At 50.5% G+C, this 22,330-nt stretch overlaps 2 protein-coding genes across 12 annotated transcripts in view; one reads left to right on the top strand and one right to left on the bottom strand.

The window, feature by feature from the left end:
* KATNIP (katanin interacting protein) overlaps window positions 1-2,760 on the bottom strand; it is a 32,987-nt gene extending 30,227 nt beyond the window's left edge. The window contains exons 1-2 of one of the 6 annotated variants that reach the window (XM_083474681.1): window positions 2,657-2,760; window positions 836-912 (exon numbers count right to left, since the gene is read on the bottom strand). In XM_083474681.1, coding sequence (XP_083330807.1) covers window positions 836-897 — 62 coding nt within the window. In that variant the 5' untranslated portion in view covers window positions 898-912; window positions 2,657-2,760. Of the gene's footprint in view, window positions 1-835; window positions 913-2,588 lie in introns of all 6 variants that reach the window. The other 5 variants (XM_083474676.1, XM_083474679.1, XM_083474680.1 and 2 more) reach the window with 5 other exon arrangements.
* Window positions 2,761-2,783: 23 nt separating this feature from the next.
* Window positions 2,784-22,330, top strand: part of GTF3C1 (general transcription factor IIIC subunit 1) — a 39,352-nt gene continuing 19,805 nt past the window's right edge. For 2 of the 6 annotated variants that reach the window (XM_083474669.1, XM_083474667.1), the window contains exons 1-20: window positions 2,784-3,048; window positions 4,114-4,323; window positions 5,471-5,644; window positions 6,307-6,450; window positions 8,154-8,250; window positions 8,614-8,737; window positions 9,481-9,639; window positions 10,425-10,540; window positions 10,646-10,979; window positions 11,348-11,559; window positions 13,095-13,237; window positions 13,404-13,557; window positions 15,330-15,433; window positions 16,177-16,346; window positions 16,477-16,725; window positions 18,642-18,787; window positions 19,154-19,251; window positions 20,174-20,270; window positions 21,400-21,577; window positions 21,774-21,915. In XM_083474669.1, coding sequence (XP_083330795.1) covers window positions 2,828-3,048; window positions 4,114-4,323; window positions 5,471-5,644; window positions 6,307-6,450; window positions 8,154-8,250; window positions 8,614-8,737; window positions 9,481-9,639; window positions 10,425-10,540; window positions 10,646-10,979; window positions 11,348-11,559; window positions 13,095-13,237; window positions 13,404-13,557; window positions 15,330-15,433; window positions 16,177-16,346; window positions 16,477-16,725; window positions 18,642-18,787; window positions 19,154-19,251; window positions 20,174-20,270; window positions 21,400-21,577; window positions 21,774-21,915 — 3,272 coding nt within the window. In that variant the 5' untranslated portion in view covers window positions 2,784-2,827. Of the gene's footprint in view, window positions 3,049-4,113; window positions 4,324-4,784; window positions 4,873-5,470; window positions 5,645-6,306; window positions 6,451-8,153; window positions 8,251-8,613; window positions 8,738-9,480; window positions 9,644-10,424; window positions 10,541-10,645; window positions 10,989-11,347; window positions 11,560-13,094; window positions 13,238-13,403; window positions 13,558-15,329; window positions 15,434-16,176; window positions 16,347-16,476; window positions 16,726-18,641; window positions 18,788-19,153; window positions 19,252-20,173; window positions 20,271-21,399; window positions 21,578-21,773; window positions 21,916-22,330 lie in introns of those variants that run through there. The other 4 variants (XM_083474668.1, XM_083474666.1, XM_083474670.1 and 1 more) reach the window with 4 other exon arrangements.

Here is a 22,330-nt window from a genome sequence, read left to right as displayed (position 1 = left end):
GAGGATTCTTGCAGGAAGATCTAAGCAGGTCTGAGCCAGATTGTTTCCTGGCAGGATTTATTTATTCAAACATTCTTGATGTCAGCTTAAGACAAGTAGTATAGAAATGTATGAATGAATAAATAAATCCTGTCAGGAAAGAATCTGACTCAGAGGTTGCCTGCTTAAGGTGCTGCTTTCTACCCAGGCCTTTGGCCATTAAACAATCTACAGCCTTTTAAAAGTGTGGAGACTATTACTATGGTTTTTGTTTTCTTGTTTTTCATTATGCCATGTTACATATGCTTTTAATGTTGCACACTGCACTGGGATCTTTGGATAAAGGGTTATATACGAATTGAATGAATGAATGAATGAATGAATGTCCCATTCATAAGAGGCAGTCAAGCAATGCTTCTGCAGCAGATCTCAAAGAATAGGTGTGAATATATGAAGAAAGAAGGTTTTCAGGCTGCTCCCGTGTTGTTTAGGGCTTCATACCCTCGCAGTAACACCTAAATTTTGGGCTGGTAGCATATTGGCCATTAGTGCAAATTCTCTTGGAGTCAATACCTAGAACAGCATGACTAGGATGTCTTCGTCCAGGAATCACCACGGCTGTCACATCAAAGCTGCTGAAAGCCAGAGAGGCCCCAAGCCTCTAGCAGCAAAGATGGCTCAAGCGCAAGCCCATTCAGAGCAGGCAACTGGCCCATCACCCACAAAGCCTCTGACTTGCCAGGATTCATTGGCCCTTGCCCAGCCTCCTGCCATATCTGAAGAGGCAGCAGGCTGCAGACCTAGCCAGGGCCCCCAAAATCTGTTCTCCTAGCCTGCCGGTCATCCTTCAGCCTACCTGTTTCTATGCTGAAGAAATACTATATGTTGATCATGTTTCTCATCAAAGTCAGTCACCATGTCCTTTGGTTAAGCCTGAAACACAGAAACAAAGCAACATTATGCAGGTGCCCTGGGCGGTGTTTATAAAGCTGTCCCCATTGGAAGCCGCCACTCTATCCCCTTTGGAGTAAATTCCAGTTTAATTTGGCTCCGGATAAAGCAATTCCTTCCAAATGTCCTGAATAACCACCCAACATTCAGCTTCATTGGCTGGCACATGTCGCCCTGCAAATCCTATGCCTGACATTCTGCCTCAGCTGCCTAAGTAGTTGGTGCCCACATGCTGGTTGTGTTCTTGTTTGGGGGGGGAGCAGGGAGTCTGCTGCAGGGGGGATGCCTGGCTTTGGGGGTGCCCGTGGTGGTGCTCCTTCAGCCTACTGGTGAATTTATCGTGCCCAAAGTGGCACCTCTCCTAACAGAACCCTTGCGCAAGCTGAGTGGGGGCAGCTGTGGCGCTGCCTCTTGGGGGGCCAGGCCATCATTCCCCATCCTGGTGCTGCCCTCCAGATGCTGTTGGACTCCAACTCCCATCAGCCTTTGGAACTCCCTGCCTAGAGGAGCCAGGCTGCTCCCTCCTTGCTGTCCTTCCGCAGACAGGCAAAGGCCTTCTTTTTCAAACAGGCTTTTGGGAACAGACTGTTTTCAAGGAAAGGGCTGGTGCCATGCTGTTGTCATGGTAATTATTTGCATGGTTTTAATTCTATTAATGCTTGATGGCTTTTGAGAGGGAGTTTTTCTTCAAAGAATCATAGAACTGTAGAGTTGGAAGGAACCGCAAAGGTCATCCTAGCCCATTGAGGAAGGGCTTCTTCTACATTTGTAGATGTTAATTTATGTGTAAACTGCCTTGAGGAAAAAAGCAGGGTGTGTGTGTGTGTGTGTAGAGAGAGAGAGACAATAGTTTGGTTTGGCATCTGTCTGTCTCAGGAGACAAAAGGGGAGTGCACCATTGCGGGTGAGGTTGAACTAATAAGTCAAAATGATAATGATAATCATATAACTAAAAGAGCATCTCCACCCCCCATTGTTCAGTCCGGACCCTGAGGTCCCGATCCAAGGGCCTTCTGGTGGTTCCCTTACTGTGAGAAGCGAGTGGAATGACATCCCACAGATGTCAAGGAAATAAACAACTATCAGACTTTTAGAAGACATCTGAAGGCAGCCCTGTTTAGGGAAGTTTTTAATGTCTGATGTTTTATAGTGGGTTTTTAAAATAATAATTTTAATTAGTTTTACATATAATCACATTGCGTAACATCATATCCTCTTATTAAATCTTATTATTGAGGACTTCCCTCTCCCCTGCCTAATAGTTTACAAACTTAAATTTTGCATCACTGCATTTCACTCTCTTTCCTATTCATGTTATATCATTACCTAAAGTTATTACATTACTCATCCTGAATAGGTAGTAATTTCATCTTACAAATCTTTTTTTATCGTGTTTTTAATATTTTTTAATCGTGTTTTTAATATTCTGTTGGGGGCCGCCCAGAGTATAAATAAATTATTATCATGATTGTTATGATGATGATGATGATGATTATGATTATTAATTACGACCAGTCCCTGCAGCCAGCACGGCCAGTGGTGTCAGCGGTGGGGCTGCCGGTGGGGACGGGAGTCCGGGGCGCCCGGAGGCCTGTGGAGCCGCCCGCCCCCCGGCTCCTCCCCCCGCCCCCCAGCGCCCTTTCCCCGTCGCCCCCTACCCCGTCGCCCCGCACTCGCCGGACCCTCCCGGGGGCGCCGCGGCCCTGGCAGGCGCGGCGGGGCTCACTCCATCCTCCTCTTCCTCCTCCTCTTCTTCTTCCTCTTCCTCGCCCTGCTGCCAGGCGCCGCTGTTGGGCCGTTGCCATGGAGACCCCGCGGGAAGCGGCGCTCGGAGAGGCGGGGCGCGTCATTTCCGGCGCGCCGGAAGGAGGGCGGCAGAGGAGGGCGGCGAGGCGCCATGGAGGCGCTGTGGGCCGCGCTGGGCGAGGTGGCGCTGGAGGGCCTGGACGGCGTGACCCCCGGCGCCCTCTGGGAGCGCCTGGCCGGCCGCGTGCCGCCCTTCCCGCTGCCCCTCGAGCCCGACGTCCGGCAGCTCCTCTGGGCCTCCCTCGCCGCGCACGCGCAGCTCCGCTTCTACCTGCTCCCTCAGCCCAGGCCGCCGCTGCACCTCTACGACCGGTGAGCCGGGAGGGGTCATCTAGTCCAGCCCCCTTGCAGGAGTAGCGGCGCCTCGGACGGGGGGGGGCGACCCCCGAGCCTCTCTTTAAGAAGCCTCTCGGGAAGGAGAGCCGAGCGGATATCTCCCCCCACCCCCGTCAGGAAGCTCTTCCCAAGGGCTCGGATGTCATTCACGTTTCTAGTCCTGGGGAGGCTGACGCTGGGGAGGCCCCTTGCCTGCTTCCGCCAAGGTGTGGAAAAAGGAGTTTGATATAAGATTGGCGGTATCCTAGTGCCCCCAATGCTCCAGTTCTCTAAGGAAAAAAGGTGTTAGTACTGTATACCTTTGAGTACCCCCAGGAAAGAAGCACAGAGTTCCACTCTACAGATCTGTGTTGCCATCATGCAGTGCCGGATTTACATATAAGCTAAACAAGCTATAGCTTAGGGCCCCACTCTTGGGGCCCCCCAAAAAAATGTAAAGAAAAAAACTGGATGTACATTTCCAAAATATAAATTAGAAAACAATAAAATAAAACCTACATACGGCAAGTGTTTTGTGTTGTGTAGGTTCCTATGATGTAAGTCATGGGCCCCACCTGCTAGCCTGCTCCCTAAAAGATCACTGGTTTGCTAATTTCTATATATAGGGTGCCTACATTCTGCGTGTGCAAATGGCTTTAGATATTAGGTCCATCAATTACTATATAGCATATCTTCAACACAAAAAACAGCAACCATTTGTTGTTGACAAAGTACAGCTGGACATAATCAAGGGCCCCATTACCTTCAGGAGCTTCGGGCCACATCAAACCTAAATCCAGCCCTGTCATCATGCTTGGGATGTGCTGTGTACAGTTCTGGTTGCCTCCCCTCGAAAAGGATATTATAGGAACTTTAGAAAAGGGTAATGAAAATGAGACAAGGACATGATGGAGCGGCTCCCCTATGAGGAAAGGTTTGTTTAGAGGAAATGAGGGGAGCTTCTTTAAAAAAACAAAACAAAAAAAAACTAACCCGCTGCAAATCTTGGGCAGGCAGGCAGGCTGGGGTTGAGAAGAACTAATTCTCTTCTTCTCATTTTAGGTATGAAGAAATTGATCTTGAAACAGGAATACTGGAGACCAAGAGAGATCCTGTTCCTTTAGATGACATTTATCCTGTGCACATGATTTTGGATCACCCTGAAGGCATTCAGGGTTCGTGCCAGTATTTTAAAGAGAGGCTGGATATTACCGACCTGGTCAGAACAAAAGACCTACGGCCCCTTTGCACATATACAGAAGCTTATGAGAAGTGAGTAAGCGTTTGCTAGTTGCTTTTGCGCCAGGCTCTCTATTGGTGGGGAAGATGTCTGCAGAGTGGGCAAGTGGAGCAGGACTGTTGAATTTATTCCGTTGCAGAACTGTCCACGGAGTCAAAAGGAGAATTGTATAGCTTTGTCATAAGGTAGAAAGAAAAGCGTATTTTTCAGTAAAACTTTGAATGCCGGTGAAAAGCATACCTGGAACAAGATGAAGGAGTGTGACAATGTCACTGTCATTAAGACTTGGTGGATGTGGGTGGGCAGGTGTCATTCTCAATTGACACATCAGTGTGAAAGCTTATTCCTGGAGGACAAAAGAAGGGTGGAGTGCCACATGTCTGCACCTAAATTTACACAGGCTAGCTAAGTGGAGATGGGACGAAGGGTGCTTTTGTGGGAGTGTGCTAAAACAAGGGCCACCAAATGAGGTGGTTAACCTGTGGCCTTCCAGATGCTGTTGGTCTCCAATGTCTGTCAGCCCCAGTCATCATGGTCAGGAATCGTCATTCCAGTCCAGCAACATCGCAGCAGGGGCACAGGTTAGCTGCCTGTGCTTTGGGCTAATAACCAACAAGCCTGCTCCTTCCAAGTTTATCCTGTTAAAAAAAGGCTGCAAGAGAAGAAATACCTTTGCCCGCCTGTCACTTCTGTAGTTCTGTTACTAACTGTGATACGCATCTTGGGAGGAAGGAAATGTGGGAATCTCGTAATTGTCAGCTTTTCCTCTGCTTGCTTGGAAGTAATTAGTGAAGGTGTAAGTGGGAGTTCCTTCAGCCTCTTGCTTCTGAGAGGTGATTGGGTTTGCTGCGTGGCGCTTGCTTAAAGTGGCTCTTGCGCCCACCTGCACTCCAGATTCATGGGAGCTTTGGTCAGCTTTGCAGTGTCTTTTCGGAAATAGGGAGGACCTGGACAAGAAAGCCTATTGTCTGGGTGGGGTCATGAGTTGAAATGTGCCCACGTTGCTTTGCGTATTCCAGCCCTACGTATGCAGTCTGAGCAGCCTCTACTAGACACAAAATGATCCCAAGAGAGGAAATCCTGCATAGCAGGTGGCAATGCTGCTGTGGCACTGAAAGTGGGTGATTCATTGGGGAATGGGGGAAATTACCTTCCTTGCCATGTCTTGCTGCTTTGCAGGTGGGGAGAGAAGCTGGTGATCGTTGCCTCTCAGATGCTGCGCCACAGAACGCTAATAGGATGGGAAGGGGATCCAGACTTAAAACTTCCTGACTTCTCCTACTGCATTTTGGAGCGCTTGGGGCGTGCCCGATGGCAGGGAGAGCTGCAAAGAGACCTCAGTGCAGCTTTTAAGTAAGTGTGCGGGTTGTGGCCTCGTTCTGGCTCCAGCTGTGGTGCTGCACTGGCAGAAGTGATAGCATGTGGGCAGACATCCGCCTCTGATTTGGAGAAGATACCTTGTCCCATGGGCTGGCGTAAGAGGATAGGATTGCCTTGGTTTGTTTTGCAGCGGTATTCTGGAATGTCTAAGTTAGGCTAGAGCCTGTCTCTTGTGGAGCTGCTATGATGATAGACAAGCCTCACCCCCAAATCACTGTGGACACGCCACAGCCCTGAGCTGTATCCAGAGCCCGCCCTTTCAAAACATCACAGGCCTGGCAAATGCTAGCTGATTGCTTGGGGGAGGCATTCTTTAGCCCATCTTATCCCAACTTAAATTTTAAGCAGGCTTAACGTTGTGTAAGGCACTTGCATGGTTCCCTGGAAGATGCAGGTTCTGGCCCTGTTATTGTTGGTCTACATTCTACAGCAAACTCTGGCCCTCCAGAAGTTTGGGACTACAATTCCCATCATCCCTAGCTAACAGGACCAGTGGTCAGGGATGATGGGAATTGTAGTCCCAAACTACAGCTGGAGGGCCGGAGTTTGCCTATGCCTGGTCTACAGGGTTAGAGTTTGTCTCCTTTCAACTTCTGTGGCGTGCTTAATTTTCATAAAATCTGTCCTCATCCTAGGGTGGATTCTGGGAAGCTTCATTACCACCGACGAGTCCTGGACAGAAATGGGCTCATCACCATGCAGTCCCACGTGATCAGGCTTCCAACGGGGGCCCAACAGCACTCCATTCTCCTGCTCCTGACCCACTTTCATGTTGACAGGTGTGTGTGTTGCAGGGAGGTCAAGGAAGTAGTGCTGGGGGGGGGTATTTTAATTGCTTCCTCCTGCGCTCTTCCCCTGATCTATATGCACCCCTTCACCTTCACAGGAAAGACAAATCAGTACCTGAGTCCCCACCACCATCCTGGCTAATCACAACTTGGGGGAGTGACTTAGGTGGGGGAAATAGCGTGGGAGGAAATGACTGAACACCCTTCATTGCTGCTCTCCTGATCAAATTATTCTTTATTTTAAAAGTTTTTAGACTATTTTTGGGACAGAGTGGCCTCCTAAAGCCATTTATAGCCATGTGCAAATATAAACCCATAAAATCCAACAGCAAAACCAGTTAACCAATTAAAATCCACCCCAATAACATTCTAGCCAGGATACCAGCAGAATATCCCATCTAGATTTAAATAACAGCATGTGATAACCTATATCTGACAGTCCCTGGTGTGGCACCAAGACACCCTCAGGCACCCCAGTCATAGGCCACTTTGCTTGTTTTTGGTATCACCTGGAGAATATTATTCATTGCGGAGGCACAGAAAGAAAAACGTGATACTTTCTCTGAAGCCGTTTTGCATTTCCCCCCCAAAATTGCAAGTGTTCACAGTTCCTGTCAAAGAGATTTGACTCTGAAATGCATAGAGCAAAATAAACATCTTCCAGCGAGTACTGGAGCTTGTCTCCTCTCTGACTGGGGCAGTTTTGTTGTAGGCCAGAGGAAGGAGAGAGTCTGGCCTTGGTATCCAATCTAGCTGAGCCTCTTTCATCCTGTCAAGGCGGCAGCAATGGTGACTCTGTCTTCTTCAGGGTGGATTTGGTTTAAAGCAAATCTATTTAAATCACGTCAGTAAGACTTGATTTATTTATTTATTTTTTTACAGAAAGACTCATTCTTGCTGGTATAATCTTAATAGTTACAACCAAATAAAGGTTTCATTTTTGGAACAATAAATTTTCAGAGTAGTTTTTACATTTATATCAGAAATTACTGATTTGTTTATACTATTAGAAACACATAGACAGATAAATATGAAAATATTGTGAGGTTTTATAAGTTAACTGTTTATATTTGGACAACTTTTCTGCTGTACTTTATTGGAAGGAGAAAAATAATCATTTCCTTAATAATAATGTAAACAATTAATTTAACTAAAACAATAACATTATAGCATATGTATCCATGTTTGTTAACTGGTTAAATGGGTTTGTTTTTTTTTTTTAAAAAAACAGACTGAGTTTTAGCACAAATGAAAAACGGAAAACAAATCCTTATTTCCTGATGAATAGCCTTTGGTCTATAATGTAACTTAAACAGAAAACTATCTTTAGAAAGATTTTTCCTCCAAAAGCATTTTATTTTAAAAATACGATTTAAATTTAAAAAAACCCCACCCTGCTCTATGCTCTTCCATATGTCAAGCAAGATTTCTGCCCCCAACCTGCACTTCCTCCTGCCTGCCCCCTAGTCTTGCCCAGGTCCCATCGGAGCACCACTTACCCATCCAAAAATCCATTTTTTAAAAAAAAAAAAACATTGATTTTTACCCACCCTGGTCTGCTTCTTCCTAGGGGTGGCCAGAGCTTTCCTTGTGCCACTCACAGCTGGGCGGGCGTCCTCTGGCTACAGGTGTGAGCCTATGTGTGAGGAGGCATTGGTGCTGTCTGCTTACGGTTGCCTCTCTTGGGGTTTTAGGAGGAGCAAATACGATATCCTCATGGAGAAGCTGTCCGCTATGCTGAGCAAGCGACCTGGTCATATGGAGACGCTGGCGAGCATAAGGGAGGAATTGGTGAGCACCTGGCTATTCTTCCATGCGCTTGAAACCCGTCTGTGTGCATCCGAGCAGGTGGTGCTTGTTCTGACGGAGAGGATCTTCTCAGGTGGTGTTTCTTCCCCAGGGCCACAGGGGCATTTGGGAGTGCCGACCCATGAAGGCCCCATCCGCCCTGCTGTGTTTCTCCTCCAGCGAAACGTGTCTATTCTCTCTGTGGGTCTTTGGAGCAGCCCTTGTTTTCTCTCACTTTTTGAGCCTCCGAGGAGAGTTTGGGGCTTGGCATGAGGCTTACGGGGGAAACAAGCTTGCCTGCCATTCTGTCCTGAAGTCAGTTGTGGTCAGCCCTGAAACTGATTCTCTCTCATTGCACAACGACAGGGTCTCTGTGAGAAAACCTTTAAGCGTCTCTATCAGTATATGCTGAATGCTGGCTTTGGAAAGATTGTGACCGTGCCGTTGCAAGACGTTCACCCTGATGGAGGTCCCTTCAAGACCAAGAAGGGTAAGAGGGCACTTCACAGCTTCTGGAAGGGGGTCAGGCTGCCTTGGCACTGCCATCCTTGCGCAGAAGAGTAGCCTTGTAAGTCGCTTTGGGGTGCCTTGGGCAGGATAAAGCAATTAACAAATTTAATTTTTTTATTATAGCTGCTGCTGTTGTTCTCCTGCTTTCAAGTGAAGGGAGACAGACCTGTGGAAGTTCTTGCCCCCACAGAACTTCTCTCTAGATCAGGGAAGGGGAACTTTCAACCCTCCAGATATTGCTGGACTCTATCTCCCATCAGCCCCAGCCAGCAGGGCCAATGGATATGGGAGTTGTAATCCAAGAACAGATGTTTCCTGTCCCTGCTCTGTATGAACACTCCATGTTAAAACTGGGGGTAGAGTGAGGCCTTTTTTAGGCATATCACCTCCAGATGCACAATTTCTTGAGAGTCTTTTATTTACTGTTTATTTGTTAATTTTATTTATTTGCTTAATTTCTATCTCATCTTTCCTCCCAAAGGAGAAAAATTTGGGGGAAAAGAAAGGTAACCAGTAAAAGAAAGTAAGATTAGCAAAAGGATACAATTAAAAATAAAATACTTGAAAGCAGTTGTGTATCCTGACAGCTGCACCTGCATTTCATGCTAGTTGTGTTTGATTTGTTTGTGCTTTGCCTGGAGCTGCCAGTTTTCTGCCTTGCTAAGTCTCCTTTTGTGTTTTGACAAACTGGGGTGGGGGGTATGCTTGTTCATTCGCTCCCAGGAACTGACGTAATGGTTCGCTGTCTGAAGCTAGTGAAGGAGTTTCGGAAGAAGGTGGATGATTACCATGACGACGACGATGAAGAAATGATCACCAAAGCCGTGCAGCCTGTGGACATTGTCTACGAGAAGGATATGCTGACTCAAGCGTATGAGCTAAGTAGGTAAATGGCTCAGGCCCCAAACATCTCAGGGGCTGGGATCAGTAGGGGGAATCTTGGCAGTTCCTTCACCCTCAGAAATTTGGGGGCGGTGGCCCGAGAGAGAGCCTTACCTGTGGTGGCCCCTGATCTGTGGAACTCCCCACAGAGGTGTGCCTGCCACCTTCATTAGACAGCTTTCAGCGAATGCTGAAGGCACACCTCTTTACCCCGGCCTTTGACACTTAAGGTGTATATTTTTAGGATCTGCCTTACCCTTCTGCCCTTCTGAACTCTCCCACCATTCAGCATCTTTGGGGGGACCTGTTGTTGTTTAGTCGTTTAGTCATGTCCGACTCTTCGTGACACCCTGGACCTGAGCACGCCAGGCACTCCTGTCTTCCACTGCCTCCCGCAGTTTGATGAAACTCATGCTGGTAGCTTCGAGAACACTGTCCAACCATCTCGTCCTCTGTCGTCCCCTTCTCCTTGTGCCCGCCATCTTTCCCAATATCAGGGTCTTTTCCAGGGAGTCTTCTCTTCTCATGAGGTGGCCAATGTCTTGGAGCCTCAGCTTCAGGATCTGTCCTTCCAGTGAGCACTCAGGGCTGATTTCCTTTAGAATGGAGAGGTTGGATCTTCTTGCAGTCCATGGGACTCTCAAGAGTCTCCTCCAGCACCATAATTCAAATGCATCAATTCTTCGGCAATCAGCTCTCACTTCCATACATCACTACTGGGAAAACCATAGCTTTAACTATATGGACCTAGTGTTACGCTTTCCCCTCTCCCCCCCTCTCTGCAGTTGAAAGCTGGGGGACCAAAGGCATTTCTCAAGCTGAACTCCGAGCCGCCATGAATGTGGGGAAGCTGGAAGCCAGGATGCTCTGCCGCCTCTTGGAGAGATACAAAGTGATCAAGGTAACGCTTGTCCCGGCCTCCCCTGCGGGCCTTGCGCACGGCCCCCTTCCCCAACATGCAGGAAATGCCAGGTAAAGGCTGAGAACGGTCTTGATCCTTGCTTAGGGATTCATGGAAGACGAAGGCAGGCAGCGGACGACCAAATACATCACCTGCACGTTTGCGGAAGAGAGCGACCTCAGCCGGCAGTTTGAGCGGGAGAAGGCCCGGAGTGAGCAGCTGGCCATGGCCAGCGTGGTGGTGGCCCCCGACGACTCCTTGCCTGGGGAGGAGCAGCTCTCTGTAGCCGAGGAGGAGGAGGAGATGCCTCTGCTCTCTGAATCGGAGAACGAGGAGGAGGCGAGGGAAGGCGGGAAGCCGAGGAACGCCAGCTCAGCGTCACTGCTCAGGCTCAGTTTCCGAGGAGGAGGCAGCCCGTGCCAGTCGACGCCAGTGAAAGGTACAAGGGGTGAGCTTGGGCCAAGAGGCCCACTTCCTTCCTCTGTGTCTGTCTGCCTGCTTGCAGCCTTAAGAACAGCAAAGTGGTTTGTGATGTTGCAGAAATTGCATGACTCTGGAACAGAGTTTTTAATAAGGTCTCAGTGCTGAGATCTTTATCTGTATAAAGGGGGCAGGTGGGTGGGCTCCCCTCACAACCGGTTGTGCTTAATTAGGGGGGTTAGGATTGCTCAAGATCGCCAGAAATCCATGATCTCTGTCAGCATCTGACCCATTGCCTGTGATGCAGCAAAGCTTGCAACAGTTGCTTGGTTGTGTTGCTGACCAGCTATGTGTTTCCTCTCCCTCTCTGTCTTTTCTTAAAACTAGCCAAGAAATTGCTAGCTCCAAGGACCCTGGGGAGGAAGCTGTCTCCGTTGCGCCCTTCTGAATACCCAGAAGAGCTTCCTGAACACATGGCCAATGATGATTCCACTTTGGACACACTAAAGCAGGAAAGTGGCCTCTCAAATTGTGCCCATTTTATAGATCATGCTGGTGATATGGCTGTGGTTGAGGAAGTCAAGCTGGAGACTCCCAAAGTAAGAGGCCTTAAAGCCTGAACATTTGCTGTTAGTTCGCATGTTTTGGCACAATTGGGGTGGAGAGTTTCGCAAGGTGTGAGCTGGGACGGGGGGGGGGGACCAGAGTCACTGGAGGGGGGTCACCTCCCTTGCCAAGCCTGCTATGGGCAGCTTGGACATGCCTCGGAGGGCCTTTTTGCTGTGGGTTGGCTGATGGAGGAGCCAATGTCAGGCAGTTCAGCCTCAGGGAGTGAGAGGGGGTGTTCCTGGGGGGTTTTGAGCTGGCATTTCCACAACCCAGTGGGCATCAGAAGGTGGCACAGCAATACATTTATAAAAGGGGAAGCCAGTGAAATTTATAAAAGTAGAAATGGAGGATCAAGAAGATAATTAAAAGAGGTGTGGGGAAAGGAGACAACAGGGGCGGATGGTTCGCAGGCTATGAAGGACTTGCTCACAAATTTATTGACAGCTGCACGAATTCTGATAGCTAGGAAGTGGAAGGGGCAAGCAGATTCTAAAATGGAAGAAAGGTATAAAGAGATTTGGGATGTAGCTATTAAAGATAAATTAACATGTGCCATTAAGGTAAGATGGGGAATGTATCCTCAAATATTAATTCGAGGAGTTATGGAGGGTGTTTGTAGAATTTGTACTGTTGAAATGGAAAGGGGTCTAAACACTGCAAGAGGTGTTGAAATTTTGGGAAGTTGGATAGTTACAATGGAATGGTCTCGGGGGTGGGGTGCACATTTTTATTCTTATTTCTTTATAATTATTACTTTGTCAAAATAAATAAAAGACAAAAAAAGAAGGTGGCAGTGCTTCTGCGCTGGTCCAGGAAGTGTATCATTCTGTCCTGAACCTCTACTTCAGCAGCAGGGCACTTGTTTCACACACCAAAGGCTCCAGCCACAAAGAGCCAGGAGTGCATCGCAGGCCTTGCACACCACGTCTCACCTGGGCGTTGAAACCTGTCTCATACGCAGGGGGTGCTAACTCCTAGGGCCCCAACACTCTCTCAGTCTGGGTGCACGGAAAGTCTCGTGCATGGTCAAGAACCTGTGCACTTCTTCCCAAACTCACAAACTTCAGTCCAGCCCCAAAGCCACAGTCCCAAAGGGTGGATTCCCTTTGAGGTTGATGCCACAGGCTTAGCCCACTAGCAAGTCTGCTTTTAGGGCTGCCGGGGCTTCCAATCGGCCAAGCTGAGCCCCAGCTGTAACAATCAAACTTGGCAGCTCTTCCTTCAGCCTCTACAAGGTCCACCCAGTTTCAGTTACAGGGGACCCACAACTTACGCGTGGTTTACTTCTGCGATTGCAGCTTTGTGCAGGTACCTGGACGATAACCTTGGTGTAGGTTGCTGTGTGTGGAAAGGAAGTGGGTGTGCAGAGGAGGGGGGGTGGCGGCCAGTTTGTCCAACTCCCCCTTTCTCTCTCACTGCCGGGGGCTTCTCTTGGTTTCCTTGTCCCGAGTGTGGCGTAATGATCGTTTGGGCAGCAGGATTTCACCTGGCCTCTATAAACTGTGGTTTTCTGCCCCTGTGCCAGAAAAGCTGTGATGTCAAGAAGAAAGAGAAGGGCTGGCGAGCCTCGGGCGTGGAGCGGTCCCACGAGACCTACCGCCTGCTGAAGCGCCGCAACCTCATCATCGAGGCCGTGCGCAACCTCCGCTTGATCGAAAGCTTGTTTGCGTAAGTCGGGGGTTCGGAAGCAAGCGCCAGCTTTTCCCCCTTGCCTGCCGGGCAGCCCACTCCCTGCTCCATCAGGGCACATGCCACAGGGAGTGAGTCGGGCTCCTTGGAGGAAAATGTGGGATTGGATGCAATAATAAATAGGTGTGTATATGCCTTGTTGCAGCCTTCAGAAGATGATAATGGACCAGGAGAAGCAGGAAGGGGTTTCCACCAGGTGCTGCAAGAAGTCCATTGTCCGCCTAGTGCAAAAGCTCTCCCAGGAAGGCCTCCTGCGCCTCTTCCGCACCACAGTCATCCAGGATGGCATTAGCAGAAAGGTACAGCGCCTGCCAAGGCTCCCCCTGGCATGTTAGTGTTACCCATTCGGGTGATCTTGGAGGTGCAAATCTTTTCCAGCTAGTGAATTGGGGAAGGGTGAGGGAGATGGGTTGAAGTTCAGTCCTCCTAAAGCAGTGGTTCTCAACCTGTGGGTCTCCAGATGTTGTTGAACTACAACTCCTATTTAGCAAAGCCAGAGCTCAGGGATGATGGGAGTTGTAGTCCAACAACATCTGGGGACCTATAGGTTGAGAACCGCTGTCCTAAAGGGTCTCAAGGTACCCAGCGATAAGAAAGAGAGAGCAGCTTGAGTCCTCTGCCAGGGAGCCACTTCCGCTCATAGAATCATGAAATTGTGGAGCCACAAGGGACCCCGAGGGCCATCTAGGTCAACCCCCTGCAATGCAGGAATCGCAGCTAAAGCATCCCTGATGGATGGCCATCCTGTGGGACGGGTTTACTTGCAGTTTCTCCCTCCCAGCTCCCACACGTGTGGGTTGAGCAGAGTTCTAAACTCCCATTCTTGGCAGAAAAACTAAAAGCATAGGAATTGGGCTGTAAAACCTTATTCTGGGCAAGTCCAGCTACAAAGTAAGCTGGCTCTCCCTTTCTTGCCCATCCAACAACTTGTAAAGTAAGTTTAAACAAAAGATTTCCTTACTTTATAATCATGCGTTGGTTCACAACAATAGCAGCAGTAAAGCCAATGCAGGCAAAATACTTTTATGTACTGTATAACCAGCGTCAGGCACGTGCCTAAAGTTGGAGCACCCGATGCTGGTCAAAGGAAGAGGAACAGGAAGTACTAGATGCTTCTTTCTCTCCAGGAGAGGAGGGGAAATGACATCACACAGAGCCTGCTCTACCAACTGTATGTCTGTGGTCTGAGTATCCGTCTATTGGCAATACAGCTGTGTGAAATTTAGCCCCTTCTTATTCTAACTGGTCAGAATATGCACGCTAGGTTTGACTGCTAATCTCCCACACTTCTAACCTCTTGTTTAAAAACTTCCGGTGAATGGGAGTCCACCACTTTCTGTGGGAGCCTGTTCCGCTGTTGAACACTTCCATGGCCAGAAAGTTCTTCCTGATGTTAAGTCGGGGTCCCCTTTCTTGTAACTTGAACCCAACGGGCAATCCTAGATGGACAAGGAATCTTACCTTCTCTGAGGGACCAGTCTGCTCTGCTTGTCTCAGCGGCTTAGCTAGCTGCTTGGGTGCCCTGGGGGGGGGGCAAGGTGCCTGTGGTGCCCTGTTCTGTTCCGAAGTCATGCAGGTCCATGTCGCTTTTTTGGGCAGCGCAGAGCCTGCAGGTGCCCAAGTCACCGCATCACTCCCAGGAGAGACATGTGGCTTGGGCATGGTAAGTGCCGCCCCCCGCGGTGTGCTCAGTGCCCCCCCCCAGCTACACCTCTGGCTTGACTGTGGGCCATGTGTGTGTCCTCATCCTCCCCTGGGGAAAGTCCTTGGCATCTTGTCCTCCAATGGTTTGATTCAGCCTCCTCTCTGAAGACTCAGCCCACGGCTTCTCCCTCTCTGCTCTCAGTCCTGGCATTGCCACCAGCCAGCGCCTCCCACCCAGAGTGGCTGTTCCTCCTAAGTGGCCTTGGGCTGGAGCTTGTCCCCTGCTCAGAAGGCTGCCTGGGGCCTTGGGCAGAAGCAAGGTGTCTCCCAAGGAAGGGGAAAGGGCTGCCCTCAGGACCGTGCCTCCTTTGCTCAGCCTCTCCTCACCAAGCCTGCTTCTGTGTCTCTCTCTGCCTCTGCTTGGCAGGTGGAGTTTGTAGTCGACCCCTCGGTGAATCCCAGCGACCCACTGGTGAAGAGCGCGATTGAGCAAGTTCGCTTCCGAATCTCCAACTCGAGCACCGTGAACAGGTAGGTGGCGGGAGGGAAAGAGGGTGGCAGGGGCTGCCAGCATGAGCTGGGCAGGCTCTGACTGGCAAGATTTCCAAGCAACAGGAGGGCGTTCAGAACTGGGCAGCTCCCTCTCTCCCTCCTCCACCCCCTGGTGATTTGGGCTGGTGGACTGAGATCTCTTATTTATTTTATATGTCATGTATGTACTGCTGTGTCATAGAAGTACATCACAGTGGTTCACAATAATATAAAATCATAAAACCATGTAGTAAAATCATAAGAAGTTGAAATCAAAAGAATGAAAACCAAACAGCAGTAGACCATTGGTGTGTGTGTGTGTGTGCTCTGAATGGCCTGCCTAGGCCTGGCGGAACAGAAAAGTGGAACAGAAGGTGCCCACTGAATCTAGTGGCAGGGTGTTCCACAGGACTGGGCCAATGACACAAAAGGCTTGGTTTCTCTTCCCTCTGGCATCCATTCCCATGACACATATCTAGAGGAGGTGCTTTCCTCCTGCCTACTTCCTGGTGGGGGGAGCCCCACACTCGTGGGGTTTCTGAAACGCTTTCCAGTCCTCTACAGACACCCGTTGTCCCGCTTGTGGCTCGAGGAAACGGCAGGAGGCAGATGGCTGCAGAAGAGCCATGTTCCTAGCTAGTTGTTCAGTGAATATTGTGGTGTTTCTGGGGACTGAGCATTGGAGCCTTCTTTGCAGTTTCCTAACACTGGTGCCTAGCTTCACTTTCCCTTCATAACTGCAGGATTAAAGTCCCACAGACGCCAATGTCTCAGGAGAGTCTGGACGAAGGAAGCCAGGAGTCTGGACTTGGGGCTGCCCTGAGGGAGATGGAGGGCTGCTTCTCTCCTTGCAAAGCGGAGGCGGCTGGCAGAAAGGCGCGCGCTGCCAAGTTAAGCTACCACCCAGTCACAGGTAGAGGCCTTTCCTGCTTCTGCTGTTTCTGGCTTCCTGAATTGGGGGGCGGGGGTGGTTCTGTGTAAGGAGTGGTGGGCAGTAGCTCTTGCCTGTGTCTCTCCAACGCAAACCCTCTTCTTCTCTTCAGTGCCAGGCCTTGGGCGCTCCCTGGGCTTCCTCCCCAAAATGCCTCGCTTAAAGGTGGCCCACCTCTTCCTGTGGTACTTGGTTTATGGGCATCCTCTCAGCGCCCAGCAGAGGAGATGGAGCTGCAGCCAGGAGGCAGCGGACGGCCTGCAAGGCCTTGACTCCAGCCTGCCTGGCAGGACAGAAGAGAAGGAGCCGAGAGCAGCAGCCGGGAGCCAGGAAGGCTGCGAGGCGCTTGAGGACCAGGCAGGTGAGGAATCGGGAGCAAGCAGGGAGTCCAGAGGACGGCTCGATGCTTGGTCTGAAAGCATTTCTCCATTGCTTCATATTTGAAAGTATTTTGAATAAAAGCAATGAAACTGTATAATAAAAAGAGAGTGTAAATCAGGGGTCAGCAAACTTTTTCAGGAGGGGGCCGGTCCACTGTCCCTCAGACCTTGTGGGGGGCCGGACCCACCACCTCCTGAAAGCACCCCCCCTCCTGAAGGCCCCCCCCCCGCCTATGCCACTCATGCTGCAGCCGCTGACACTGCCTCGTCTTCTGGAGCGTCGCGTCCTCTCTCTCGGCAGGGCACAGAGCCCATGCCGCTGGCCTGGGCGGTGGAGACGGCCTCCGCGCTGCCCCCTCTTCATTCCTGCTCGGCCGCCTCAGCGGGAAGGAAGGGGCGGCACTCAGAGGCATCCGCGGCTTTTGATCCTGCAGCCAATCGGAAGGTGTGCTGCATCGCGGAAGTCAGTCTCCGCCTGGCAAGGCCTCTGCGCGGGCCAAATTAAAGAGCCCGGTGAGCCGTATCCGGCCCGTGGGCCTTAGTTTGACGACCTCTGGTGTAAATACTAATAACAGCATGCTACAAAGAGGAGCTCAGCAATCAGTCGGGGGAAGCCTGGGCAAAAAGGTTCCTGTTTACAGGATGCCTGAAATAGCTGATAGGGCAACGGGATGGGCATCATTTCCACAGCGCAGGGGTGATGGCGGGGAGGGCCCGTTTGGGGGTCACTGCCCTGCGGTGCCCAGGAGGGTGCAGGACCACCAGGAAAACAGTCCCAGGGCATCTAAGGGCTCTCCTAGGGCTCTGCAAGAGCAGCAAAGGGCTTTCACAGTGCTTGCCACTGCTATGTGCTTCCATGGGAAGATGCACGCATGAGGGGCTGAGTGTTGTGCGCATGCTCCTGGGAAGCATCCTCTGAGTTCCTGGCGGCTGGGCTTGGTTCAGTCAGGGAGGCCTCCGAGTGATGCAGCAGCAGCAGCAGCCACAGCACTGTGGACTCTGGGTTAGAGTCACCTAGGAGCTGGAGTAAATTCTGACATTCCTGTGTCACGGTAGCACACTGTGCAAAATAAATGAGACATGACCCGAGTATATGCATTTCAGCATGAATGGTGGCGAGCACAAGCTGTTCACGAACATAAGAACAACCCTGTGGTCCATTTCTTTCCCCATCCTGTTTGCACAGTGGCCACGTTGTAAAGTTAGAGGGAGAAAAACTTTTCTCTGTCCACTTTCTTCACACTTTGCATAACTTTATACCGTATTTTTCCGTGTATAACACGCCCCTATGTATAAGACAATTTTTGGGGACAATTTTTAGAAAATGGGGGGAGGTGGCCCAAAGTTGTTGAGCATTTTTGGGGGGAGGATTGCCCAAGGTTGTTGAGCTTGGGGGGGTGTGTGCTGAAAATCACTAACCTGGATGACTAACGCTCACATTGCAGAAGCTGATGGGCATCTGCCCGCTCGCCAGCAATCACACGCCTAATTGCTCCAGCAGCAGCCAGTCAACAGGAGACCTTGCCACAGCAACCAATCACCCACCCACCCAGTTACCTCCCCCCCTGCACTATTCATGTATAAGACGACCCCTGTTTAAAAAAATTATTTTAGAGTAAAGAAACCTCATACACGGAAAAGTACAGTACATCTTTATTGTTCCTTCTTCCTCATCTTTCCTCCTGGGGGAGTCACTCCACCCCTTTCATCCTTTTGGTGGCTCTTTTCCAATTTCTCCCCAGCTCTGCAGTATCCTCCTGCAGGTGAGGCACCCAGAGCTCCCCACAGTATTCCACACCAGAGATCCATGTGTTGGTGTGAATCTCCCTTGACCCCGCCGTGAAAGGAGATGGGTCTGTTGCGGCCGTGAGAACCGTTTTCTCTCTTTCCCTTGCAGTGTACGTGGACGACGCCTCGTGGAAGCGGCACGTCCCTCCTCTCCCGCTCCACCGGGAGTTTGGTCATGGGTGGGCTCTCGTCAGCGACATCCTCCTCTGCCTGCCACTGTCCATCTTTACCCAGATAGTGCAAGTCAGCTACAAGGTGCTGGGCTTCACTTCAGGGATTTCTCTCGGCCGAAAGGCAGCCGCCCCTCGGGGCTTCTGCTCCCAATTTCCCGTCAGTTCTGCTGTGGCTACAAGTTGCCGCCCGATCCTTTGGAGGGGTGGCAGCTAAATCCTTTGGTGGTGGGGCAAAAGCTGCTTGCCACACCCAGGGGCACCGCTAGCCAAGGCCACGGGCGGAGGTCCTGGCCAGCCTCCTGTGGGGGCCTTTTCAGCTTCCCTGCTGCTGCCACAGCCTTCCTTGCAGTCGTTCTGTTTTTTAAGAAAATATCCCTGGGCTTCGCTTAGGAAAAGCAGAAAGTTAGCCAGACTTAAGTTACATTGAAATTTAATTCATAATTTTTAGGTAGATAACCTGGAAGATTATTTAAACGATCCCCTGAAGAAACACACGTTGATCCGATACCTTCCAAGGTCGATCCGGCAGAAGCTCCTTTACAAGAGGTAAGCATCTTCAGCAGGTGTAGATTTGGGCAAAGGGTGCGATTTCAGAGTAGCGGAGAATACCAGACTTTTCAAAGGTCCGTCTCCACGAGCTCGGAATCCAAACCTGGGCAATATTAGAGCAGTGCGAATGATTCCCTAAAAAGGTAGAACGGCCGTGTGAGTTTATAAGAGCTGTCCATGTCAAACCAACACCACTCTCATCCTCTGCATAAGGTAAAATTTATGAATGCAACTGGGAGCAGAGAGAAAACTACTAAGAAAGAGGTGCAGTAAGATGAAGGGTTCAGAAAGGATCAGGGAGTCAAAGGCACAAATGTCAGGCATTGTGAAAGAACATCTCACTTTGTGTCTCGTGTAAAACATTCAGCAAGTTATGTTGGTCCTGCCTCTTTCTCTCCTCTTCTGCCACCCCCCTCCATTACATAGGGCTTCGTGATCACAGAGTTCAAGTCAGTAGCATAAAAAACCTCAGCTTGCAATATAGTCTGTTCACTAAACAGCCATCCACCGGTGTGCCAAAGCCTTCCTTAGAGAAAGGAGAGGGAAGGGATTCACTGCTTTAGCCCCTGTTGACCCAGAACATCACCTTGTGGGCAGGGAGATGTCTCTGACTTTCCGAGGTTGTTTGAATCAGCTCTGAACTAAAACTGGTGGCCTGTAGACACTCCCCACCCCCCTCCTTGGGCCTAGGTCAGAATGTCTTGAATTGGGACCCAGGGAGGGCTATAAATATTCCACAGGATGGTTCAAACTGTTTGAATATGGGATATGTCAGAGAATTACGCATATTGGAAAACCTGCCCGGTCTTTCTCTTCTTTTTTTTTGTGGGAGGAGAGGGGAGGTGACTGGTGGAGTGCTTGGAAGCTAACTGACAGAAATAAGTTGATGAGTCTCAAGTCCTTAATATCTTTGCTACAGGAGATACATCTTTTCAGTAGTGGAAAGCCTTCAGCGGCTGTGTTACATGGGGCTGGTTCAGTTTGGACCCACAGAGAAATTTCAAGAAAAAGATCAGGTAAGGTTACTGCTACGTATCTACACCTCTGCCGCTTGATGGTCAAAGCAGCTTACTTTTAAAACACACACAATGCCTACAGGAGTAATGAGGGAAACTTCCCCTGTCCCCAGTGGGGAAGGAGACCCCCAGGTGTGGGTTCTGCCTGCCTCCTGTCCCTCCAGACTTACAGGGTCACCAGATGCACCTGGGCAGGTAGAAGAGGCTCCAGCCCCGTCCCTTCCCTGCATTGCCTGGTTCCCAGGAGCTGTGCCTGCCTCCCTGTGTTTCTCATCTAGTCTTCTGTTAAACATTTGTCTTTGTTGATTAACAAGAGAAACCCTTTCCAGAAGAAAAGTGTTTTAGTCTGTGGCAGCAAAAGAAGGAATCACTCTAAAGAGCGACCTATTGTTGCAGAAAGATTTGTGGGCTGGAGTCTGCTTTGCCCTGTGTTACCCTCTCAACCTGGGTGGAGAGGGAGAAAAATGCCAACCCTTGAGGCCAGATAGGAATGAATTGCAAGGAATGCCGTCTGTGGCCGCTTAGAGGTTTGCAAAAGAAGCAGAGTGCCTATTTGCAACAGCAGCATTTGACGGCAGCCAAAGTGCCCTAACATTGCTAAGCAGTTAACACCTCAAGGAGGCAGAAAAGCCTATAAAAGTAATCGTGGCATGTGAATATCCCAGTTTGCTCCTCTAGTGCAGACTTTGCGACAATTGATTTGCCACTTTTAGAAAAGGGAAGGGGTTGCAAAGCTGTGGTGCCCATCTTGAGCCAAGCTGCGCCTCTGTGGCTCCAGGCAGTTGCTGGGCAGGCCCTTCTGTCTCCGGAGCTGGGATTGTTCTTTCCCAAAACACTCGGTTGCAGCTGGAATGGCCTTGAGTGGCTGCATCATATTGCTGGCCGAACAACTGAGCCTGGCCCAGGGTGGCCCACCCCAGCAACTCTCTTCGCAGGGTGGCTTCACGAGGCGTGTGAAGATGCCCCTGCTTCTTCAGCAGTGTTTTTGTTTGTGTGTCAAAGGAGAGCACTTGGCTGCTATCCAAGCACGCAAGGAAGGGGTACCCTAGTTTTGACTTAACTCCCTAAATCCCTCGAGTCCGTCCTTGCTCGGTTGCTTTGCCCCTGAGCTTTTGTGGTTGTCTTGCAGGTCTTTGTCTACCTGAAGAAGAACGCTGTGATTGTGGACACCACCGTCTGCGAGCCCCACTACAACCTGGCTCAGAGCAGCCGCCCCTTTGACAGGCGCTTGTATGTTCTGAACACTTTGCAAGACGTGGAGAACTTCTGGTTTGATCTGCAGTGCGTCTGCCTCAATACGCCACTAGGTACAGAGCCAGACTCACTAGCCGCTGCCTTCCTGCGCTTATGGCCCCTTCCTGCCTCCTCTCATTCCACCCTCTCCTGCCATATCCTGCAGCTCTCAGCTCCTAGCCCCTGGCCACCTGCCTCTGCATTCTCTGGCCCATGGCAGAGTTGCTGCTGCTGCTGTTGCTGACCAGCTCCTCCTCTTCCTCCTTTCAGGAATTGTCCGCCACCCCCGTGCCAGGAGGGGTGGAGCGCAAGCCAGCGAGGCTGGCACTACCCTGGACGTGGCGCTGGAGCAAGAGTCGGCAGCCCACAGGCACAACCTTGAGCGCAAGTGCGCCATGCTGGAATACACCACGTACGTCTCCTTTCCTCTGTGGTTGCTTGCTAGGAACGGGGCGTGTTGCAGAGTTGGGGTGTTGCTTTGGCAGGGCAGAACGCACCCAGGGGTGGAGGGTGACTCGCATCCGCCAGCGGAGGCAGGGCTGGTAAAGGGCTCCAGCAGGGAGGAAAAGAGGAGCCCCCTAGGCTTTCTCCAGGTCTTAGCTGATCAGATCTGAGATGCAGGGGCTTAAATGCTCCTTGGTTGCGCTGAAATGGACGTCTGTGTGTTCTAGAAGAGAAGCGCCATTGAGCCCTTTCTGTGCAGATTCACGCTCCGTGTACAGTCATATCTCGGGTTGCTAATGGGATCCGTGCGGGAGGCATGTTCGCAACCTGCAGTGTTCTGAGGCGCTGCATCTGCGCATGTGTGTGATGTGAATCGGCGCTTC

The sequence above is a fragment of the Podarcis liolepis genome, assembly GCF_965112155.1.
Source record: "Podarcis liolepis genome assembly, chromosome: 14".
NCBI classification, from domain to species: domain Eukaryota; kingdom Metazoa; phylum Chordata; class Lepidosauria; order Squamata; family Lacertidae; genus Podarcis; species Podarcis liolepis.
Note: the sequence above shows the minus strand (reverse complement) of the source record. Positions and strands in the feature narration are given on the sequence as shown.